We start from the raw sequence: 20,719 nt of genomic DNA on the forward strand, positions 1-20,719 counted from the left end.
AGCCAAGAAGGAAGCAGGTAACTAGAAAATAGGTGGGTATGAAAATAAAGAGGCCGTGGTAATGTGGGGATCCTAAAAAGACATCAGAGAGGAGGGTTTGGGTCCAGGGTAGAACTGGGGATATGGGCAGAAAGCACCCTGGGAGGAGAAGAGAGGCAGAGGCTGTATGACGCCCCAGAGACCTTCCTCAGCACCCCCACTGCCACTTCCAACCATGGCCCCATTATTCCCTACGAACTGCCAGCACAAGATTCTCTTTCCTAATCCTGAACCTCCATCCCCAGACCACTAGGACATGGCTGTGGCAAAGCTTGCTACCATTTACTGAGCACCTACACTGTGCCAGACCTCAGGCTGGAGACTTGATACATGTTTCTCACTGGATCTCATCAGTAATTCTGTGAGGGAGGTACCATTACTATCTCTATTTTACAGGCGAGGATATCAAAATTACAGAATTTAAGTAACCTGCTCCAGGTCACACAGTTATAATCAGCAGAGACCGGTGGGCTTCACCACTATGCCCTTCTGCCTTCCGTGAAACTTTTGTTTGGTCCCTTGACTTGGAAAGGGCCCAAAAGAGATGGGCTCATTCAGAAACCACTTGCTGAAAGATGGACTCTGCACATGTAACCTGCTTACTTCTAGAGCAGGTTCAAGTGTTGACTTAAACCCATCACAAGGGCTCTGCTCTGTGACTCCTCACAAGGCTCCCAGCGGGCCCTAGAAAAACTCAAATCTCTGGGACTGCTCCTGTGACTGGCACCTGGCCTGGATCAGACAGGTTGCATCCTGGCTGACAACCACCACAGGGACCAGGCTGGGGTGGGAGGAGAACACATCTGAGCTGGGTCAGAGAGAGAGCTGCATTTCAGCACCCCAGTGCTCAATGGCTGGGGCCGTGGCGGGGCCATGCAGAAAGGACAGCACTTTGCTTCTTCCAGACTCAACTTCACAATTTCAGGGGTGAGAATTGGAGTAGGATAGGGGAGTGGGAAAAGGGCAGGAGCTTGAGTATCACAGAGACCCCAGTTTGATTCTGTGCCCAAGCCAACGAGCTTCCTTCTGCCTGGGTTAACCCAATAACAGTGCTCACCTCACCATTATTCTTGTGGAGGTTAAATCAGTTAAGGCATGCAAACCACTTATTAGTACAAGGGCAGGCATATAGTAATAATAATTATGACTCTCCATGTATCACTTTATTTAATACTTTGGTGATTAAATGAAGCTGAAGCAGAGAAAAGTTAAATCATTTCTTCCAAATCACTTGCTAGGAGGGAGTAGATCCAGGACCCCAGAGTTTAAGCCCTGGCAGCACACCACAGCTCCTCAGGAAATGTCAGCCATTCCTGTCACGGTGTGTTGTTGTTATTGTTGAGGTCATTGTTGTTGTAGGTTTCTTTTCTGATAGCTACAGTAGAAACTAATAATGGGGACTGGGCGCGGTGGCTCAAGCCTGTAATCCCAGCACTTTGGGAGGCCGAGGCGGGTGGATCATGAGGTCAAGAGATCGAGACCATCCTGGTCAACATGGTGAAACCCCGTCTCTACCAAAAATACAAAACATTAGCTGGGCATGGTGGTGCGTGCCTGTAATCCCAGCTACTCAGGAGGCTGAGGCAGGAGAATTGCCTGAACCCAGGAGGCGGAGGTTGCGGTGAGCAGAGATCGGGCCATTGCACTCCAGCCTGGGTAACAAGAGCGAAACTCCATCTCAAAAAAAAAAAAAAAAAAAAAAGAAACTAATAATGGAGGATGAACCACAGTTCTCTCCAGGATGTCTGCAGAGGGTGAGTGATTTCAGCAATAGTTTTCTAATGTTACTCTAACTAAGGGTAACTGAAACTGAAAGACTAAAACCAGCCACTGTGAGTCAGTCTTATTACTAGGGAGGCTACCCTCCCTCAATGCCACCAACAAGAGCAGCCTGCCCAGGGGATGCCTCGTGTTTGGAATTATGACCTAAAAGAATAAAGAAAAACCACAGGAAACTAGAAGAGAGTACCAAACTAATGAAGGGAAAGAGGTCCCAGGTGATGCGGTGGGACCGTGGACACTAACTTGTAGCAGAAGGCCGCATTGTGCTTGTAGAACCGGCAGAGGTTCCCGTCGTCGGGGGGTGTGGCACAGAAGAAGATGGTAGGCGACAGATTGTATCGGCCAATCTTGCAGAATTCATCAGTTTCTCGGGGAGCACCAGGCTCGATGGCAACACGATCACCTGGAGTGGAAAACAAAGATGGCGCCATGTCCGGGGGTGGGAGCAGAGTCTGCCCCCTCTTTGGTCTGGTTCTTTGTTTTCCAACCTTTGAAAACAGCAGAAGCAGAGATGTTGTGAAGGCTTGCATGCTCATGGGCAGATGCCAGATGAGAGAATCTACCTTAATGAGCCACCCTCCTCCCTGAGGACTCAGGGTGCCCCAGGCACGTAAGGAAACTCGGGATGAAGCACAGACTCACTCTGGGGGAAAAGGACCAGCTCCCTCCTCCACAGTCCAGTGTGGCCTGCCCTTTTTCCAACCCCTGTAACAAGCCAAGCCATTCCCCTATCTCCACAACCACTTCCCAGCTGAGGCAAGGCAAGTATAGTTCCCATCTCACAAGTGCTGCAAAAGGGGTAGCTAAAACGTGGTGTTTGCAGGCACTTTTTCTTCATCTGTTTGGAAAATACAGAACAAAGCCTTTACAAAATCAAGAGCCATAATTACAGCATGTTTTATGTTCCGTCTGGTCGTTTTTAGACAATAACTAGTAGTCAACTGAGTCCTGGTAGTAGAACTGCAAAGGCCAATGACATGCAGAGGCCTCTGGCACAATGGAGAGTAATATTTGAGGCTTGTGAACAGCCAGGTCTATTATACTTCTACTCTATGCCTCACTATACCTGCTTGGAAACCCAGCCTGAAAACTGCTCTCTAATTGTTGTTGTTGTTGTTGTTTTCCTATCTTTTTAGTATTATGAAGAATTTCAAACACACAGCAAAATTCAAAGACTTGTGTAGTAAACACCTGGATACCCTCCTCCTACATCCTTCAAGGAACATCTAGCTATGTTCACTTTATCACGTATCTACCCATCTACCCCTCCGTCTCAACTGTCTCTCCTTACATCAATCTATCTTCTCTGATGCATTTCATAGCAAGCTATAGACATCAGTATACTTCACCCTCAAATGCTCCAGCCTGCATATCATTAACTAGAGTTCAGTATTTGTTTATGGTTCTTTTCAAAGGTATCACCTCATAATGCAAACCCCTTTTAAGATACAGAACACTACCACTACCTCAGAAATCTTATTCCTCTCTATTCCTTCCCAGTTAATCCCCATCCCCAGAGAACACCAATGATTTTTTTGTACCACAGATTAGTATTGCCTGTTATAGCATAACAAAAATGGGATACTCTTGAATCTTGCTCCTTTCAGTTAGTATGATACTTTTCAGATTGATCTATGTTATAGTATTAATAGTTTGTTTGTCTGGCCAGGTGTGGTGGCTCATGCCTATAATCCCCTAATTCCAGCCCTTTGGGAGCTCAAGGCAGGAGGATTGCTTGAGCCCAGGAGTTTGATACCAACCTGGGCATCTTTACAAAATAAATAAAATTTTTAGCCGGGCGCAGTGGCTCAAGCCTGTAATCCCAGCACTTTGGGAGGCTGAGGCGGGTGGATCACGAGGTCGAGAGATCGAGACCATCCTGGTCAACGTGGTGAAACCCCGTCTCTACTAAAAATACAAAAAATCAGCTGGGCATGGTGGCGCGTGCCTGTGATCCCAGCTACTCAGGAGGCTGAGGCAGGAGAATTGCCTGAACCCAGGAGGCGGAGGCTGCGGTGAGCCGAGATCACGCCATTGCACTCCAGCCTGGGTAACAAGAGCAAAATTCCATCTCAAAAAAAAAAAATTTTTTAATTAGCTGGGAATGGTGGTGGTGTGCGCCTATAGTCCCAGCTACTTGTGAGGCTGAGGTGGGAGATTCATTTGGGCCCAGGAGGTTGTGGCTGCAGAGAGCCATGATCATATCATTGCATTCCAACCTGGGTGAGCAACTCTGTCTTGAAAACAAATGACAGTTTGTTCCTTTTCACGGCTGAATAGTGTTTCCTTGTAAGAGTATACCATATTCAGTATCACTATTCTCTTATTGATAGAAACCTGGTTGTTTCCAGTTTTCTCGTTGTTGGATTTTTGGGGGTTGCGTGTTTCTTTCTTTCCTTTTTTTTTTGGTTTTTTGTTTGTTTGTTGTTTGAGGCAGGATCTTAGTCTGTCACCCAGGCTGGAGTACAGTGGAACAGTCACAGCTCACTGCAGCCTCAACCTCCCCAAGTTCAGGTGATCCTCCTGCCTCAGCCTCCCAAGTCGGGGAGGAGAAAGAAAAAAAGCAGGCAGACAGTTAGGGCAGGTCCTTAGTTAAATTCTTTCAAACAAAAGAGCAGCCTGGAAAAAAATCAAGCTGCAGGCACAAAAAGAGCAGCTTGGAAAAATCAAGCTACAGTTACAGATAAGGGAGTGAGGCCCAACACAGAAATACCTTGGTATTCTGTGTAACTAGTGGGCTCCCAGGAAAAAGTTTCCTCCCCTTTTCAGGCATGTACACAGTGCCCTCCATGGGAACTTGCACGGGGGTGGTGCAGGGGCTTACCTAAAACATGTCCACAATTGATCAGACAAGAGAAGCTGCACCCTGTGCTTGCCTAAGACATGTTTACAACTACACAGATAAGGGAAACTACACAGGCACCTACACAAATAAGGAAAGTTTCTTATAAAAACCTTTGTATTTAACTGTAAAACAACAACCTTCTTTCAGGTCCCCCTGTTCTGTTGCTGAGAGCTTTCCTCTTTCGCTTATTAAACTTTCACTCCAACCTCACCCTTGGTGTCCATGCTGCTTAATTTTCTTGGTCATGAGACAAAGAACTCTGGATAACCACCTCAGACAAAGAGACTGCTACACTGACCCTAGACTGCTTCATTTGTAGGGGCTCGTCTGGGATATGTCTGAAGGGAGAGTAGGAGCAGACCTTCAATACTTTACTTTCTACAGTTTCTTATCCACAGTTTTTTTTTCCTCTCAAAATCAAACAAACACCAGGCCTCTGTTGGCCAGTTATGAGTGGTTAGTGAAGCCACCAGATCTGTAAGACTCAAGAGGACAGGCTTGCTGGAGAAGACTCTGTCAATCCCCCATCACCCTTGGGTGTTGGGAATACTGGCTCTGTTCCAATCCAGTTTCCATTCATGGAAGACCTAGCCATCACATGGAGTTTGTTGGAAGGAGGGCCTGGGGCAACTGAAGGTTTCTGGCTGAGGCTACACCTTGGTGTTATCGGAAGGCCCCTGAACTAACTCCAGTCCCCGCCAGCCTGTCGCAGTGTCAGCACCAGGACTTTCAGTCTTTCCTATCGTATTTTCTTCCATTCTCTCCTTCATGGCTATCATGTCTCCTTTCCTTTCTTCGTGTGCTCTGCTGAAGGTGTTTTTACAACCTAGGAATATAATATTGTTGGATAGTCAGCCAGTACCTTAGTAACCAGGAATGTAACTCAAAGAATTGTTGTTTTTGTGATTTCCTAGGAACAGGGGGAATTCAATATTTCAGTCTAAATTTTCACCTAGTAAAGACCTTTTTGTACCCTAATGATAGGCATTCATGGCACTGTCTGGGAGGATATTTCACCCTCAGTGAATACCCTCCTCTCCATTTTTTTTTTTCTCTCCATGTAAGAACCCAGCACTGCCCAATGAATTTGAACAGTTTCTCTATGAGACAGTTAATTTTCTTCTGCTAGAGGCATACTGTGGGGACAGCCTATCAAACTCCAAACCTCTCTTTCTATCCTCTGCCTCGAAAACATCTGGAATCAGAGTTTTTAACCTAACATTTCAATTCCTACCATGCTACCTAGTGAAATGAGATTTTTCTCTGCCCCATTAGCCATTTGTCCAAGGCCTCTAGTTCCCCAATTTCACAGCAACATTCAAGCAACAGTCAAGACGAAGCCACCCTTGAGAGACAACTTTTAGCCTCAATGCTGCCCCCATCACAGGGAGGACAGCCATTCAGTCCTTACGTTTGAGACACCTGTTCTGCATTCAGCTATACTGGAGTCTCTGGCTAACAGACAATCACCTCCTCAACTATCAGGCTTTGCTGCTGGAAGGATCCACAATCCATTTAAAAATCTGTCCCATGCCGGGCACAGTGGCTCACACCTGTAATCCCAGCACTTTGGGAGGCCGAGACGAGTGGATCACGAGGTCAAGAGATCGAGACCATCCTGGTCAACATGGTGAAACCCCGTCTCTACTAAAAATACAAAAATTAGCTGAGCATGGTGGCACGTGCCTGTAATCCCAGCTACTAAGGAGGCTGAGGCAGGAGAATCGCGCCATCGCACTCCAGCCTGGGTAACAAGAGCAAAACTCCTGTCTCAAAAACAAACAAACAAACAAACAAACAAACAAACAAAACTCTGTCCCTGTGTAAACCCAGCCACTTTCCTCCCAGAGGAAACTGGAGAATCTGAACATGACTGGGAGCAGGCTGCAAACCTATGCAGCCAGGAAAGATCACAAAGAAACTCCCTTTAAAACCTCAGACTGGGCTCTCTTTATGACAGTTTGTTCCTTTTCACAGCTGGGATTATTTTGCTTAATTTACTTTTTTGCGGTAGGATTATGCACTGTGGCACTTTCTGAATGTCAGACAGACAGTCTCAGTTACTATAATCTTTTGCTTAGTGTTATTAGCCTTGTAGTGGGGTTACTGGCCATAGGTAAAAGACAAACATGAAAACTCTGTTACTATTACTTTTACTGGCATTTGCTATTAAATGTAGCAATATTTCACATCCTTTAGTCCCTATGGTATCAGCCATTGCCTGTTTAAACAGTAAGACTGATTGCTGGATTTGTCGTGTTTTGCTCAGTTTGATAACACCAAGGACCTCTTTTCGCCACCCTGTCATCAGTTAACACAGCCCTGCCCTCAAGCTGTTTTTTTCTTTTCTCTACCATGTCAGGAGTTGAAGGTGTCTTATTAGGCTAAGACCTCAGTTCACAAGACACCATTACTTGTTTGAGGAAGACCCAGCTTCACAGCTTTACCTTAACATTTGGCTTTTCATAAGGAGGCAGCAAAGGAGTAACCCCACTGGCTGCTGGCTGCTGGCTGGTGAGGAGCACCTGGGATTTAATAAGTCCATGCAACCCCTTGAGGCAATTCTTTTGTCCCAAACTCAGTTCCAAGCTTCAGGTCGAAGCGCTGGAATGAAACACTAGACCTGAGGCAGACAACAGCAGAAGTCAAGGGGCCCCGTGCAGGTGAGCATGACTAACTCCCACAGATTAGGCCCTCCCACTTTGTGGATGGATGTCATGCTTGCAAACATGGCATAGATAAGGTCTAGGGAACCCAAAGGTTACCTACAGTGAGAGGATAGGGTGGCATGTAGATAAGTGTGAATGTTCCTACCCACTGGGCCTCCCTACTACATGGATGAAGGTTGCACTTGCACCCATGGGACAGTATGTATGTCAGTCACTGGGACCCAGAGGACACAGCAGGGAAGAGAAGAAGGAAGATGCCCTTTCTAACTTTTTCTTTTTTTTGAGACAGAGTCTGGCTTTGTCACCCAGGCTGTAGTACAGTGATGTGATCTCAACTCACAGCAATTTCCTCCTCCCAGGTTCAAGTGATTCTCCTGCCTCAGCCTCCTGAGTATCTGGGATTACACGTGCCTGCCACCATGCCTGGCTAATTTTTGTAATTTTAGTAGGACAGGGTTTCCCCATGTTGGCCAGGCTGGTGTCGAACTCCTGGCCTCAGATGATCCACCTGCCTCAGCCTCCCCAAATGCTGAACCTTTCTATCTTTCTCACATCCCAGGGTCACTCCAAAAGGAGGAAAGAGGTTAAGGGACACCTTTTCTCCCTTCTATTTCCAGATAGGTAACCAACCCATCATTTTCAGGCTGCATCCCTCTCAAGTGCCTCCTAAATCACTGGAACTCCTTTGACCCTCAGACTCTGGAGAAGGAGAAAAAAAAGCTTTTTCCTTTTTTCCTCCTCTGTCCTCTCCTCACAGACGGGTAATTGCATCTCTCAGACGCATCCCTCAAACTGGGAAGTTTAATTTCCCCATATCTCAAACTGCTTGGCAATCTCTTGAGGAGGGACAACTTTTCTTTATCTGTTACCCTTCACAGGACTCCAGGGTTGATGGGCTCCATGGCTTGGGAAAGGGGAACCCAGAATATCAACCACCTTCTTATTAATGTCATTACTGTTAGATGTCTAGCTCAAAGACCTATCTCCTCCATGAACTCTTTAACCACCTCTGCCCACAACAAGTGCCCTTCGAACTCCTAAAGCCTATTCTTTCCCACACCTAATTGTACCCTATGGGCTTTCTCTCTAATTGCTGGTATTTACGTAGGGCCTGACATCTAGTGTTTCCACATAGATCCAAGCATCCAGGGATCATATCTGCTCATTTTTCTATATCCCTCAAGGCTCATGGCACAAGACTGAACTCATTGTAGACAACTGACTACACCCTTGTTATAATTTACATTTAGAGAATCCCACTCTTTGTTATAATTTATAGTCAGAGACCTTGTACCACATGTGAGAACCAATCATCAGTAGCTGTTGGAAGCTTATAAACATTCTACTATGGAATAGCTTCATAACACCACAGGAGCTTTCTTGACTTCCACTAATGATGAATGACTTAACATCCCTAAACAAGGCATATGCCTACTTCTTTGCAGCTGGTCAATCCCTTTCCATGTGGTTGGCCTCGGAGAACTTTATAACTAACACAAGATGGTGCTTCATGTCACCAGGTGAAAAGAACCTCCACCTACCTCTAAATAATCTGACATTATTTCCAGGCTGCACAGCAGCCTCACCAGTAAAGGAAGGTTAAAGCCAACAGCTAACTATGCTAAGACAACTTGGATTTAATTCACAGTATCAAGGAACGACACAGGCTGCCACAGCCGATAATTCCTCCCTCTGGGAAAATGAATTAAGTAAATCTAGGTAAAATATTGGTCGTTTCCCAGCCATCTAATAAAAAAAATCAAACATGATATCCAAAGCCCTGGTTCTCAGCATGTAAAGGCAGTTTGGGTTCCTATGCCTCAAACGTTTTCTCCAGCCCTTTACCTAGCTTATTTATTACTTGGCTGCAGATGTTACATTAATTGTCCCTTCCTCAAATGAACCAAGGGTCTGGATAAAATACACTAATCACACCCTGCATTCTCTTCTACTGCCCTTAACACATGGTGACCAAGTAACTGTCTGTCTGCCTCAGGTCCCTCTTCCCTTGTGTAAGTTAAGACCCATGTGAGTATGGTCCCAGACTGTCTTGTTCCCTGCTGTACTCCAGAGCTTAACAGAGGGCCTGGCCCAAAGAAGGCATGCATAGATATTTATGTTGAATAAACACGTAAGTTGAAGGACCTTGCTGACCTGGTTTTAGGTGCTTTACCAACGATCCCACTTTTACGACTCTTCCGGAAGCTTCATGTCCCAGCACCATGGGCTTTTTCACAATAAAATCCCCAATTCGACCATGCTGCCAGTAGTGGACATCTGAGCCACAGATTCCAACAGAATGCATCCTCAGCAACACCTCTGATAAAAGAAAGGAGGAAAAACCCAGTGAGAGAGGGAACAACTCCTATCACTCTGAGGTGCCTTAATGATTCCCCTCTGCCCAATGGAGAAGGCTGGGTTACGAGGCCAAGTACACAATTTAGACCACAGAGGAAAACAAGCTATATAGCAACCCTGATTAAGTCTCGCAAGGCAAAAAAGCTTCCACATGTGATGGCAGATTGTATGTGTCAACTTGGCAAGGTCTAGTGCCTGGTTGTTTGAAGATACGTGTTAGGCATGGCTATCTTTTAAACCAATAGACTTTGAGTAAAGTAGATTACCCTCCGTAATGTGGGTGAGCCTCATCCAATCAGTTTGAAGGTCTTAAAAGCAAAGACTGAGTTGAGGTTTCCTGAAGGAAAAGGAATTCTCAAGACTGGAACATCAACTCTTACCTGAATTTCCAGCCTGCCCTCTGTACACACACACATACATACATACACATATATCTTAGTGGTTTCGTTTCTCTGGATAACACTGACCAATACATTGGGTAAACAACATATCATTAGTAGGATGAAATGTACCAAGTACTTAGGAGAACAAACTGTTTTCCAAAAGATAACTTTCCAAACAATTAATATGCTATGCCTGATTCTTATCTATTTATGAGAACAGGTCTGGCAGAATCTCAGCTTGGCAACATGTTCTGAACTATCAAGTTGAGTTCTTCATGCCTATTGTTTTCTTTCCTTTTTTTTTTTTTTTTTTTTTTTGAGACAGTTTCCCTCTGTTGCCCAGGCTGGAGTGCGTAATCTTGGCTCACCGCAACCTCCACCTCCTGGGTTCAAGCGATTCTCCTGACTCTACCTTCCAAGTAGCTGGGATTACAGGTGCCTGTTACCATGCCCGGCTAATTTTTATATTTTTAGCAAAGACAGGGTTTCATCATGTTGGCTAGGCTTGTCTTGAAGTCCTGACCTCAGGCGATCTGCCTGCCTCAGCCTCCCAAAGTGCTGGTATTACAGGCATGAGTCACTGCCCCTGGCCAGTTTTCTAAGTTTAAAATAATGGTACTGAGGCCCTTTGCTGAAATTAAGTACCATCATCTCTGACTGAGATGATGGTTACAAACACCTCCCTGAAAAAAAAAAAAAAACACTCTGCCTTAGGAAGACAAAGAGATCCAAATCTCTGCCATGCACTGTACTTGCCAAAGACTACTATGAGTGGCTCTTCAGAACTTTCTTCCTCCTTAGTTTTAGTGAACAGAATAAGAAATGGCAGGCTGAATTCTCAAATTAAAGGCAGGAAGAAGTTTGAGTTACAAAAATCATCTCAGAATTTCTTCTCTCTGAAGTAGCAGTTGGTAGCAAGAGATTGGATTTGACTAGAACACTCGCTGCACTCTTCCCTTCCAATGCAAGGGCAGCAAGAGGCAAGAGAGTGGACGCAGAACGCTGCTTCAGGGAGGAAAGCTGTACCAGAACCCCAGCTTGTACTCTGGGTCCAAGATAGCCCTAGCCTGGCCACTTCTGGAATCAGTGGTCAACTTTTCAGGACACAGCGAGGTAACTCTTTCACTTCTCTGTCCTGGTATCTTGGTGAAAATCCTTGAACCCTAAATAAACAATTCTTGCTCAGCACCCATAGAATGGTTATATTCTATCTAGTCTGTATTCTTACCACTTTTAAGTCAATAACCCAACTAAGCTTTGAGTAGCAAAGCTCTGGATCTACCAGGAAAACTGCCTTCGATCTGATGTTCATCCAGAAGCTGTGGTTCTGGTGTGAGGTAGGATAAAGTGGGAAGGACACCCCCAACTCGTCAAGGGCAGGCAGGGGACCTGACTGGCTAGGTGTGAGAAGGGGAGGGAGAGCACCTAGAAACACTCCGCATGTTGCCCCCAACCTCACTTCAGGGTCCTGCACGATTATGACACAGCAGGACTCCAGGGATGGGAGGGACTGGAAAACTGTCAGCAGGGATCTGCCCAGGCCAACAGAAAAAGGGATGGAAATGTTTATAGCCCCTGCCGTGTGCCAGACAGTGGGCTGGACTTTATCGTCACCATAGCATTCAGTTTGTAAATGAAAAACTCGAAACTGGGAAGTTAAAGATGCCACCTCGGGCATCAGCATGTCAGCTAAGCCCTACAGGCTCACCAAACGAGAGGCCTGGAAGGAGTGGAGTAAGCCCCTCCCCAGTGTGCTCACTCATTTTCTGTGCTTGGTTGATTAGGGCAGGGGGACAGGGCTCCATGCAGCCCCTCCCACCCCCACTGGACAGAAGGTCTTGGGCCGCCACACACTTCAGTAACTGGCCTTCCTGGGGAGTGGGGAAAGCTGGCATGATGCTCTCTTTGCTAAAGATTAAAAGATTAAGAAGCTCTGTAGACTCACTCCTTTTCAAAGTTTGGGTTAGGGTTAGGACATGATTTGGCAACTCCAGCGGCAGTTTCTGGTAGATAGGGTACCCTGTCATTAGGTCAAAAGAGGAACAATTCTATCACTGGTCCATATACTTCACATCAAAAACTCTTTGGGACAAGTCAGCAGTTTGGTACAGTAATTTTTCTGATTTGATCCCTATTCTTTTTATTTCAGCGAAGATAAACTTCCCACTAGGTCATGCCGTGGGCAGTGGACTCTGTTCTCACCCTAACAAAAGCATAGTTTTTTAATGGAGGCAAAAGTAATAAACAGTAGGAAGAGAGAGGTAAGGGAACAACATACATGTGACTCCGAGGGAAATAATAGGAAATAATAAAATATAAGTTGTGTTTCCCAGGAACCTACCATTTGGGCCTGGTTCAGGTATAGGATAATTCTCCTAAAAGAAACAAAATTGAAAAAGTCATGTGGCATGCATAATAGCTTTACTTTATAAACATTTTCCATCAAAAACAATTAGTTTCATCGTTAGTTTATTTCTTCGTAGACTTAACACAAGCTCAGCCCACACTGCTGCTGGGTGCATGCCTGAGAGGATGTGCTAAATGTCACACTGCAAACACCCGCCCAGCCCTTCAACACTTTTCTGCATAACACAGCAACTGACTCAACTACAGCAGGCACAGCATACTCACAAAGCATACAGAGGACCACACTTGCTGTCACTAGTGACATGCAACAGGGTGAAATAAAGTTCTGACACTGGGTTCCCTCCCTGGGAAATAGCCTGCAAACCAAAGGCCCAGTCGTAGCCAGGAAGAGCTGACTGTAATTGCTGACCTTACAGAGCTACGTTACAGATTTTTTCGACGGGAAGTATCACAGTAACAGGGCCCAATGTAAAGGCTGTTGCTACTGCTGTGGAACAGATTTACCCATTTGTGTTTGAAAGCAGGAAAGAAATTTTATAAGTCACCACTTAATTGGTTAGAATCTCTAACTGAGCACCTTTTAAAACCTGCTGCACATTGGACTCAAAAGGAAAACTGGACCAACAGTAATTGAGGAAATAGACTCTTTTATTCATTCACGGCTACAGTGTAAGCTCCAGTCCCTCTGGATTTTATTCCAAACCTTGCTGTAATATAAAAGGAAGTTTACAAGACATGACATTGCTGCTTTTACAAAAGGACATTCTATTTATTTTCGCAGTAATTCTCATGTCCCCGTAAGCAGAGCTGTCACAGTGTGCACTACCTTAGATTGTTTTATTGTTGTCATTGTTATTTTTTTCCATTTTGAGCTAATGTGTTTTATTTGTGAATAGTCTTTTACATTTTTGTATGCTGAATATGGGCACCAAAGAACCTGTAAAAGTTATCTTTTTCAATTGAATGTGCACAAATAAAAGTTTGGAAAAATCTCTCTTCAAAAAAAAAAAAAAAATACCGCCTCACGCCTCAAATCCCTCTACCCCGTTTGAACTCCAGGGCATCGGACCTCAAGGGGTTAACTGGACCGCGAGAAGCAGGGAGGGGAGAGCGCCCCCCTCCGAATGTACAGTCTTGAATCCGATTGTGAATACGTTGTAGTAACTTCGCTGGCGCCGGCCCCGCACTCCCTGTCCCGTCTACTTCTGAAACTCCTGTTCCCAATGACAAAGTGGCTATGTGCAATGGCTATAAGTGTACTGTGAGTCTCTCGGTTCAGTATTAGGTTCACTTTATTAATGCTGTAAGTTATTTTTCTTCCTTCTCCTGGACCCACTTCCAGTCCCGTTTTGCATTCCCCTTTGGATTTTGCTTTGTCTTTTTGTTGTAACCTCTTGATGTAACAGCACTTTAAAAAGGTGACAACTGACTCACGAGATGGCAACCACCTGGAGCCTGTTCGGGGAGACCACCCTGTACCTACGACTTTTGTTTTTAATAATAATTAAAAAAAAAAAAAAAAACTGGTGCAACTTCCCCAAGACTAAGGAAAAAGCACCGTACATGTAACTCCAGGCAGAAGGGATGTTTGGGTCTCTAGATCTGCCATCCAAGATCCTGTCTTCCTGGAAAAACATGTTCTTAGGTACAGATTTGTTTGGTCTGACAAATTCCTCCAGGGAAAGGATGCAGGCGTTTCTGACAGTTGGACCTGAGGATGTTTCCCTCCAGACAGGTGGGATGAAGTGTCTGTGCTGCCAACCTCTTTCCTTTACATCAGCACAAAGACTGATACCTGGTCCTCTTTTCCTAAACTTCCCATGTGGTGTTTTAGGAGCCCCTTGGGAACACATAGGACCTGCATTTTGGCCTCTCTCACAGGTTTAAAAGCAATCTGAGCTATTCTGGTATCCACAGCTAGCAGCAGTAGCAGTAGTAGTAGTGTTGGTTTACTAAGCCTTCTTTCCTCATTGTCAACTAGCTAGAAAAGTCCTAGTGACAGGGATGGCCACTGAGTGGCCAATCCCAGTGTTCATTTTATTATTTGAAGATAATCAAGAAGAGAGATGTAGCCAGCTCATGCCTGTAATCCCAGCACTTTTGGGAGGCTGAGGTGGGCGGATCACTTGGGGTCAGGAGTTCGAGACCAGCCGGACCAACATGGTGAGACCCCAGCTCTACTAAAAATACAAAAATTAGCCAGACGTGGTGGCATGTGCCTGTAGTCCCAGCTACTCAGGAGGCTGAGGCAGGAGAATGGTTGAACCCAGGAGGGGGAGGTGGCAGCAAGCCAAGATTGTGCCACTGCTCTCCAGCCTGGGTGACAGAGTGAGATTCCGTATCAAAAAAAAAAAAAAAAAAAAAAGGAAGAAAAGAAAAAAGAGAGATGGAAATGTTCACAGCACCTGCCATGTGCCAAACAGTGGGCTGGGCTTTATCCTCACCTCATCAAACTATAGCATATAGTTTGTAAATGAGACACCTGAAGCTGGGAAGTTAAATAACTTGGTCAAGTTCATGCCACCAGAGAGTGGATGAAACCTGCTTCCACTGTATCCTACCATAGCCCCAAGGTGGAATGTCTTTTCTCCTTCATGGGTGGTGCAAAAGCTGCCAAACAAGTGATGAGAATGTCAGAGCTGGGCCCCATGAAGGAAGTTCTGGGAGGAGGAACTGCTCCAACATGTGCCTCCTTCCAAAAGAACTTACCTAGTTGCTTTTATAGGCAACCCCACTGCATTAAACAACACCAAAGGGCACTAGACAAATGCTGCTCAGTACTATCACTGTGCTAAGTGATAAGTGGATTTTACTTTTCCTTACAAGATAATAAACCCCTTGAAGCCAAAGACCATGCCTCCTATCTCTTCAGCACTAAGTACACTGCTTGGCCCCAAACCCAAGTGTTTGTATTTGTTAAATAACTACTATCCAAGATAGTGTTTCCAAGGAAGGTCTGAGGCTTTCACTCATCTCAAGTTAGTTACCAGCCCTTTTTGTTGAAGAGGCTCAGTGCTAATTTGAACCTCTTCTCCAGTGAAACAAAGCTCAAAGCAATGCTTTTGCTGCCTAGCTGGTACTGCTCAATGGCTTGTGTCAGGTACCGTGTGCTTTTCAGGCATTACCTCATTTAATACTTGCAAAAACCCTATATGGTATATCCTACTATTGTCCCTTTTTCATATGATGAGACTGAGGAACCTGCCCATGGTAACACTAAAGTGGTAAATGATGGAGTGGCATCCAAAGCAGCCTGATGGGGGCAAAAAGGCTTAAGGCAGTTTTTTACCTCTTAATAATTTAGACTAGCTATAAAGAAGGAAGGAAGGAAGGAAGGAAGGAAGGAAGGAAGGAGGGTAGGAGGGAGGGAGGGAGGCAATCAATCCAGAAACAGCCACCTCATCTCATTCTTTCTTATGACTGCATCATACTGTGTGAAATTTTAAACTGCAGATTAAATTGAAATAAAGACTAAGGTCTTTATTTCAAACATGGGAGAGCACCTCCCCGCCCCCCCACCGCTTCTTGCTAAGAGCACTAGTAGGCAAATTCCCAAGCACTAAAAGACAGTTCCACAGCATACAATTCATAGCCTTGCCTCCAGCCAGGCCAGGCCTGAACTCCCCATTTGGAGGTGGAGAGGGGGTAAGACTAAAGCTTAGAACAACACCCAGGTACACCAAGTAGGCCCTGGTCACTAGAGAGAACACTACTGTAAATATTTGTTCAAGTTAACAGAGCTGAGCAATGTGCTTGCACCATGCAGGAAAGCTGCAGTGACTCTCCCAAACACTAGAGGGTGCTGTGCCAACAGCTTGTGCTGTGCCTATAGCAGAACACATTTGATGGAGAAGTTAAATTCCTCTCCCTGCCCACCAACTTCTTTTTCCATTCTTTTTCTTGCTGATTTTAATTATCCGTACAACTCAGACTTTTATCCTGCCTTCTGTCTCTGTAGCAGACATGCTACCTGGGCACAAAACCATTTTAACATCAGTCCATAGGTTTGTAAATATTGCACATTGTAGGCGCACTGTGGAGCCTACAATGTTTTATAAAGTTATTATAGCATGGTTACTCAAAACTTTGCTTTTCATGTTTCCTTGTCATGATTGTGGCCACAATCCTCTGTTTGCTTAATCTCTTTTTCTGTCTCAGATATTCTTCCATTTATCCTATTTCTCATCTACCAAAATTTCTTAGCTTCTCTGAGATCCTGAACTTCCACTATTATCTCCATAGTTCCTTTTTTTTCTCATTCCCAAAAGTTTTGTCCTCTCAATCTTATTCAAGATTTACTAAACAGAATTTCTTTCTTTTTTTTTTTTTTTTGTAACTCATCATCAGTCCCTGATGTCAGATGTCACTGCACTCAGGCTATAGCGCAGAGTCAGGATCTCAGCTCACTGCAGCCTCGACCTCCTGAACTCAAGTGATCCTCCCCCCTCAGCCTCCAAGGAGCTGGGATTACAGGCATGTGCCACCTTGCTGGGCTATATTTTTAAAAATTTTTGGTAGAGATGGGTTTCGCCATGTTGGCCAGGCTGGTCTCAGACTACTGGCCTCAAGTGATCTGTCTGCCTCTGCCTCCAAAGTATGGGGATTACCGGTGTGAGCCACCATACCCGGCCAAATTTCTTATCTTTTAATGAGTGACTGTACACGGGGGTAAAGAGAAGTAAGTTACTCTTCTTTACCGTAGTTGTGTCAGTTTTCCAGCATATTTCACTTCAAGTCAGAAATACATATGTGAATCAAATATATACTTTCCCTTCTATCCCCTTCAGCTCCTCCTGCCACCCCACCAGCCCACTCCTAAAGTAACTCATGGAAATACTTCAGGGGACATGGAATCACCTCAGGTACCTCTCACATACTAAATGTTATCTTGCTTTTCCTAAATATATTTTTTACATTAGCCTAAATATATTTCCTAGCTACGTCCTCATTGGTTGCTTTTCCTCTACTTCCACCTGTATGTATAACTGAGTTGATTCCCTCAACCTGTCTGCTTTGGTTGCAGCAACGGCCTCAACACAAGGAGAAATGGGAGGAGGATGCTTTTTACCTCCTCCAGCCAACCTGAGTGACACAGTGAACTCAGACTCTGGAATTGCCTGAGTACATGCAACCCAGGCTTCCCCCACCAGCTGTGTGACCTCAGGGTAGTTATGTAACCCCTGTGTGCCCCAGTTTCCTCCTTCATATAATGACAATCATGAAAGGGAATGCCGACTCAGTAAATATGTTGCTCTTATTACAAAAGAAGTAAAAATCAAAGTTCTTTTTTCATAATTAGGTCACACGTTGAAACAGCCTTTGACAATCTTGTCCTTTTGATAAGAGTAAAACATGTTAAATAGAAATTATAGGAGGCTACTGTTTTGCTCCTCTACTGGGCCCCAAGAGAACAGAACAAAAACCCCACATGGAGCCACTCATATTAAAGTTATACATCATCAAAGCAAAACTAAGTTGTTATATGACCAGCTTCAGTCAGCATGATAATAAAGTTCCTTACAAAAAAAACCCAAAAAACAAAAAACAAAAAACTAAAGTAACCTGATCTTAACCAATCAGTTATTTTTCTATTGTTCTATTTCCCTGTTACTATTTTAAAAGGAAAGTAACTGAAATGACCAATCTGATTTTTCTTGTATTTCTGCTTTCTTTAGCAATTTTCTGTTTGTAAAACCAACCCCTTCTGTTCAGCTTACTGGAACATATGCTAAAGTATGGCATGAAGTGTTGCCCAATTCTAGAATTGCAAAAAAAACAAAAACAAAAACAAAAAACAAAAAACAAAAAAACAACCAAATATGATCTTTTAAACTAATTGTAGTAATTTTGTCTTTTGGCAAGTATTTTAAATTGCTTTGTGGAAAAGTTGTGTTCTGCATCCTGGATTCAACCAAACCTCAGATCAAAAATACTCAAAAAATAAAAAATAGCAATACAACAATAAAAAATAATGCAAAAGAAAAAATATTGTATAACAATTATTTACAGAGCATTTACATTGTGTTAGGTATTACAGGTAATCTAGAGATGATTTAAAGTAGATAGGAGGATGCCTGTAGGTTATAAGCAAATACTACACCATTTATTATATACAAGAGACTTGAGAAGCCTTGGACTTTGGTATCCACAATGGGTTCCTGAAGCCAGTCCTTCCCCAACTCCAGGATACCAAGGACAACTGCATTCTCATGGTTTTCATAGCAACATTAAGAAAATATGACCACTCTTTACAAGGCTGGAATTTGGAAGAAAGTGAAGAGATTCTGGCAGTTTTTAGGCTTGACTCTGTCAGTTGTGGAGAGTGCAATGTGCTCCCACTGCCTTACGGTGGGGGACAGCTGGCAGTGTGTAGGGAAGGTGCTGGGCCCATCCCGGGTGCACAGCAGCCACCTGCTCCCCACTGCCAAGCTTTCTGTGGGCCTGTGGAGCCTGCCTTGCACACCCGCAGAGCACAACAGACCCTTTTTTGCTTCCTTTCCCCCTCCATTTTCCCTTTCCCTTGAGGACTGGAAGGGTGCTTTGAGGGTGGGAGGAAAATCCAAAAGTTTCCCAATTGGCTATTTTGTCATGAGAGGCTTTGTTCTAGCCGTGTTGGTCCTGGCAAAGTCGGGGTCAAAGCAGGAGGTAGAATGTTCTCCCAAGGTCCACTGAGTTGGGCTCCAGCCCAGGCTTTCTTGGCTCCATCCAACTTTGTTCTGTTGATAACAATCTTGTTGAAATGCAAATCTGTATCAAGTCCCCAGTGACCCTGGAGACTGCTAAACCCCTCACACAGTGGGTGGCTATCACACCCCCATCTTACCTCCAACCACACCACACTCACCCTTTCCCATTGCCTAATCCCTCTCCCTCTTTCAGATCCCGTAGGAGGTGGGGAAGTGAGGCATCTGGGATGATTTCTAAATTCCTACAAGAATTAAGAGACATTTGGGCTTGGACATGTTGGGACTGAGGTGTCTTGGGACATCCAGGTGGGGCTACTTATATATAATAATGTTTGTGATTGTAAATGTCTCAAAATGGAGTCATTTCTTTCTTTTAGTTTTTTTTTTTTTTTTTAATTTTATTCATTAGGACACATCACCTGTATATCTTTTTAAATTTATTGTGGTAAAATACATAACACAGAATTTACCATCTTAAAATCTTAAATCTTTTTAAGTGTATAATTCAATATTGTTGTCTCTATTCACATTGCTATGAAACAGACCTCTAGAATTTTACATCTTGTAAATGTGAAACTGAATACCTGCTAATAATAACTGCCCATTTTACCTACTCAGCAGCTCTTAACAAACACCTTTCTACTTTCTGTGAGTCTGGCTACGTATTTCATATAAGTGGAATCATACACTGTCACTTTGTCACTGGCTTGTTTTTATTAACATAATATTCTCAAGGTTTATTTTTAACACAATGTGACAAAACTTTTTTTCAGGATGAATAACATTCCTATAGAAATAAAATGTGGGAGATAGATACATATACATGGAAAGAAAATGGGGGAGATACATACATACACATGTATATGTATGTATCTCCCCCATTTTCTTTCCATGTTCATTAGCTGAGTAACATCTGGGTTGTTTCCACCAACAAAAATGGAGTCACTCATAAGTGACTCAGCTCACAGTGAAACTGCTGCCTGCTCAAAGCGATATGCGTATGTATATGGGATTGAGATGATAACACCTGCTGTGGCCAGGCAACCCCAAGACTTGACAAGAAAGTCAAGCCAAGGCCAGGCAAGATGGCTCACACCTGTAATCCCAGCACTTTGGGAGGCGGAAGCAGGTGGATCGCTTAAGCTCAGAAGTTCTAGATCAGCCTGGGCAACATGGTGAAACCCTGTCTCCAAAATCCATTTTAAAAAATAAAATAAGAAAGTGAAGCCAAAAGGTAGCTAAGATATGACAATGGGCATTCCTGTACAGGGTCATAAAAACAGCCAAGAAAGTGAGCATGGCTGAGAGCCTGTAGAAGCTCTGCCTGTGAGAACCCGGAGGCCTCCTCTTCAGGAGCAGAGGCTGCGGGAAGTTCTGCTGGGGGAAGAACAGCACGACACTCCTCCCGCTTTGGTGTTTTGAGGGAAATCTAGATCAGTTCATCAGTCAGCATGCTGGTCTCTGGAGCTACTTGCCATGGTTCGTTCCCTCTCTTCTTTTGTTTAAAAGAGATGGGTTCTCATTCTGTAGCCCAGGCTGGCATGCAGTGGCACATTAATAGCTCACAGCAACCTCGAACTCCTGGGCTCA

General features: G+C 44.3%; 1 protein-coding gene across 1 annotated transcript in view; it reads right to left on the bottom strand.

Annotated features, from left to right (window-relative positions):
* SORD (sorbitol dehydrogenase) overlaps nucleotides 1-20,719 on the bottom strand; it is a 40,206-nt gene that overhangs the window by 11,247 nt on the left and 8,240 nt on the right. Inside the window, exons 2-4 of the mRNA XM_003928915.4 lie at nucleotides 12,418-12,451; nucleotides 9,490-9,654; nucleotides 2,065-2,224 (exon numbers count right to left, since the gene is read on the bottom strand). Of these exons, the coding sequence (XP_003928964.2) occupies nucleotides 2,065-2,224; nucleotides 9,490-9,654; nucleotides 12,418-12,451 (359 nt within the window). The remainder of the gene's footprint in view (nucleotides 1-2,064; nucleotides 2,225-9,489; nucleotides 9,655-12,417; nucleotides 12,452-20,719) is intronic.

The sequence above is a fragment of the Saimiri boliviensis genome, chromosome 2 (genome assembly GCF_048565385.1).
Source record: "Saimiri boliviensis isolate mSaiBol1 chromosome 2, mSaiBol1.pri, whole genome shotgun sequence".
Classification (NCBI taxonomy): Eukaryota; Metazoa; Chordata; class Mammalia; order Primates; family Cebidae; genus Saimiri; species Saimiri boliviensis.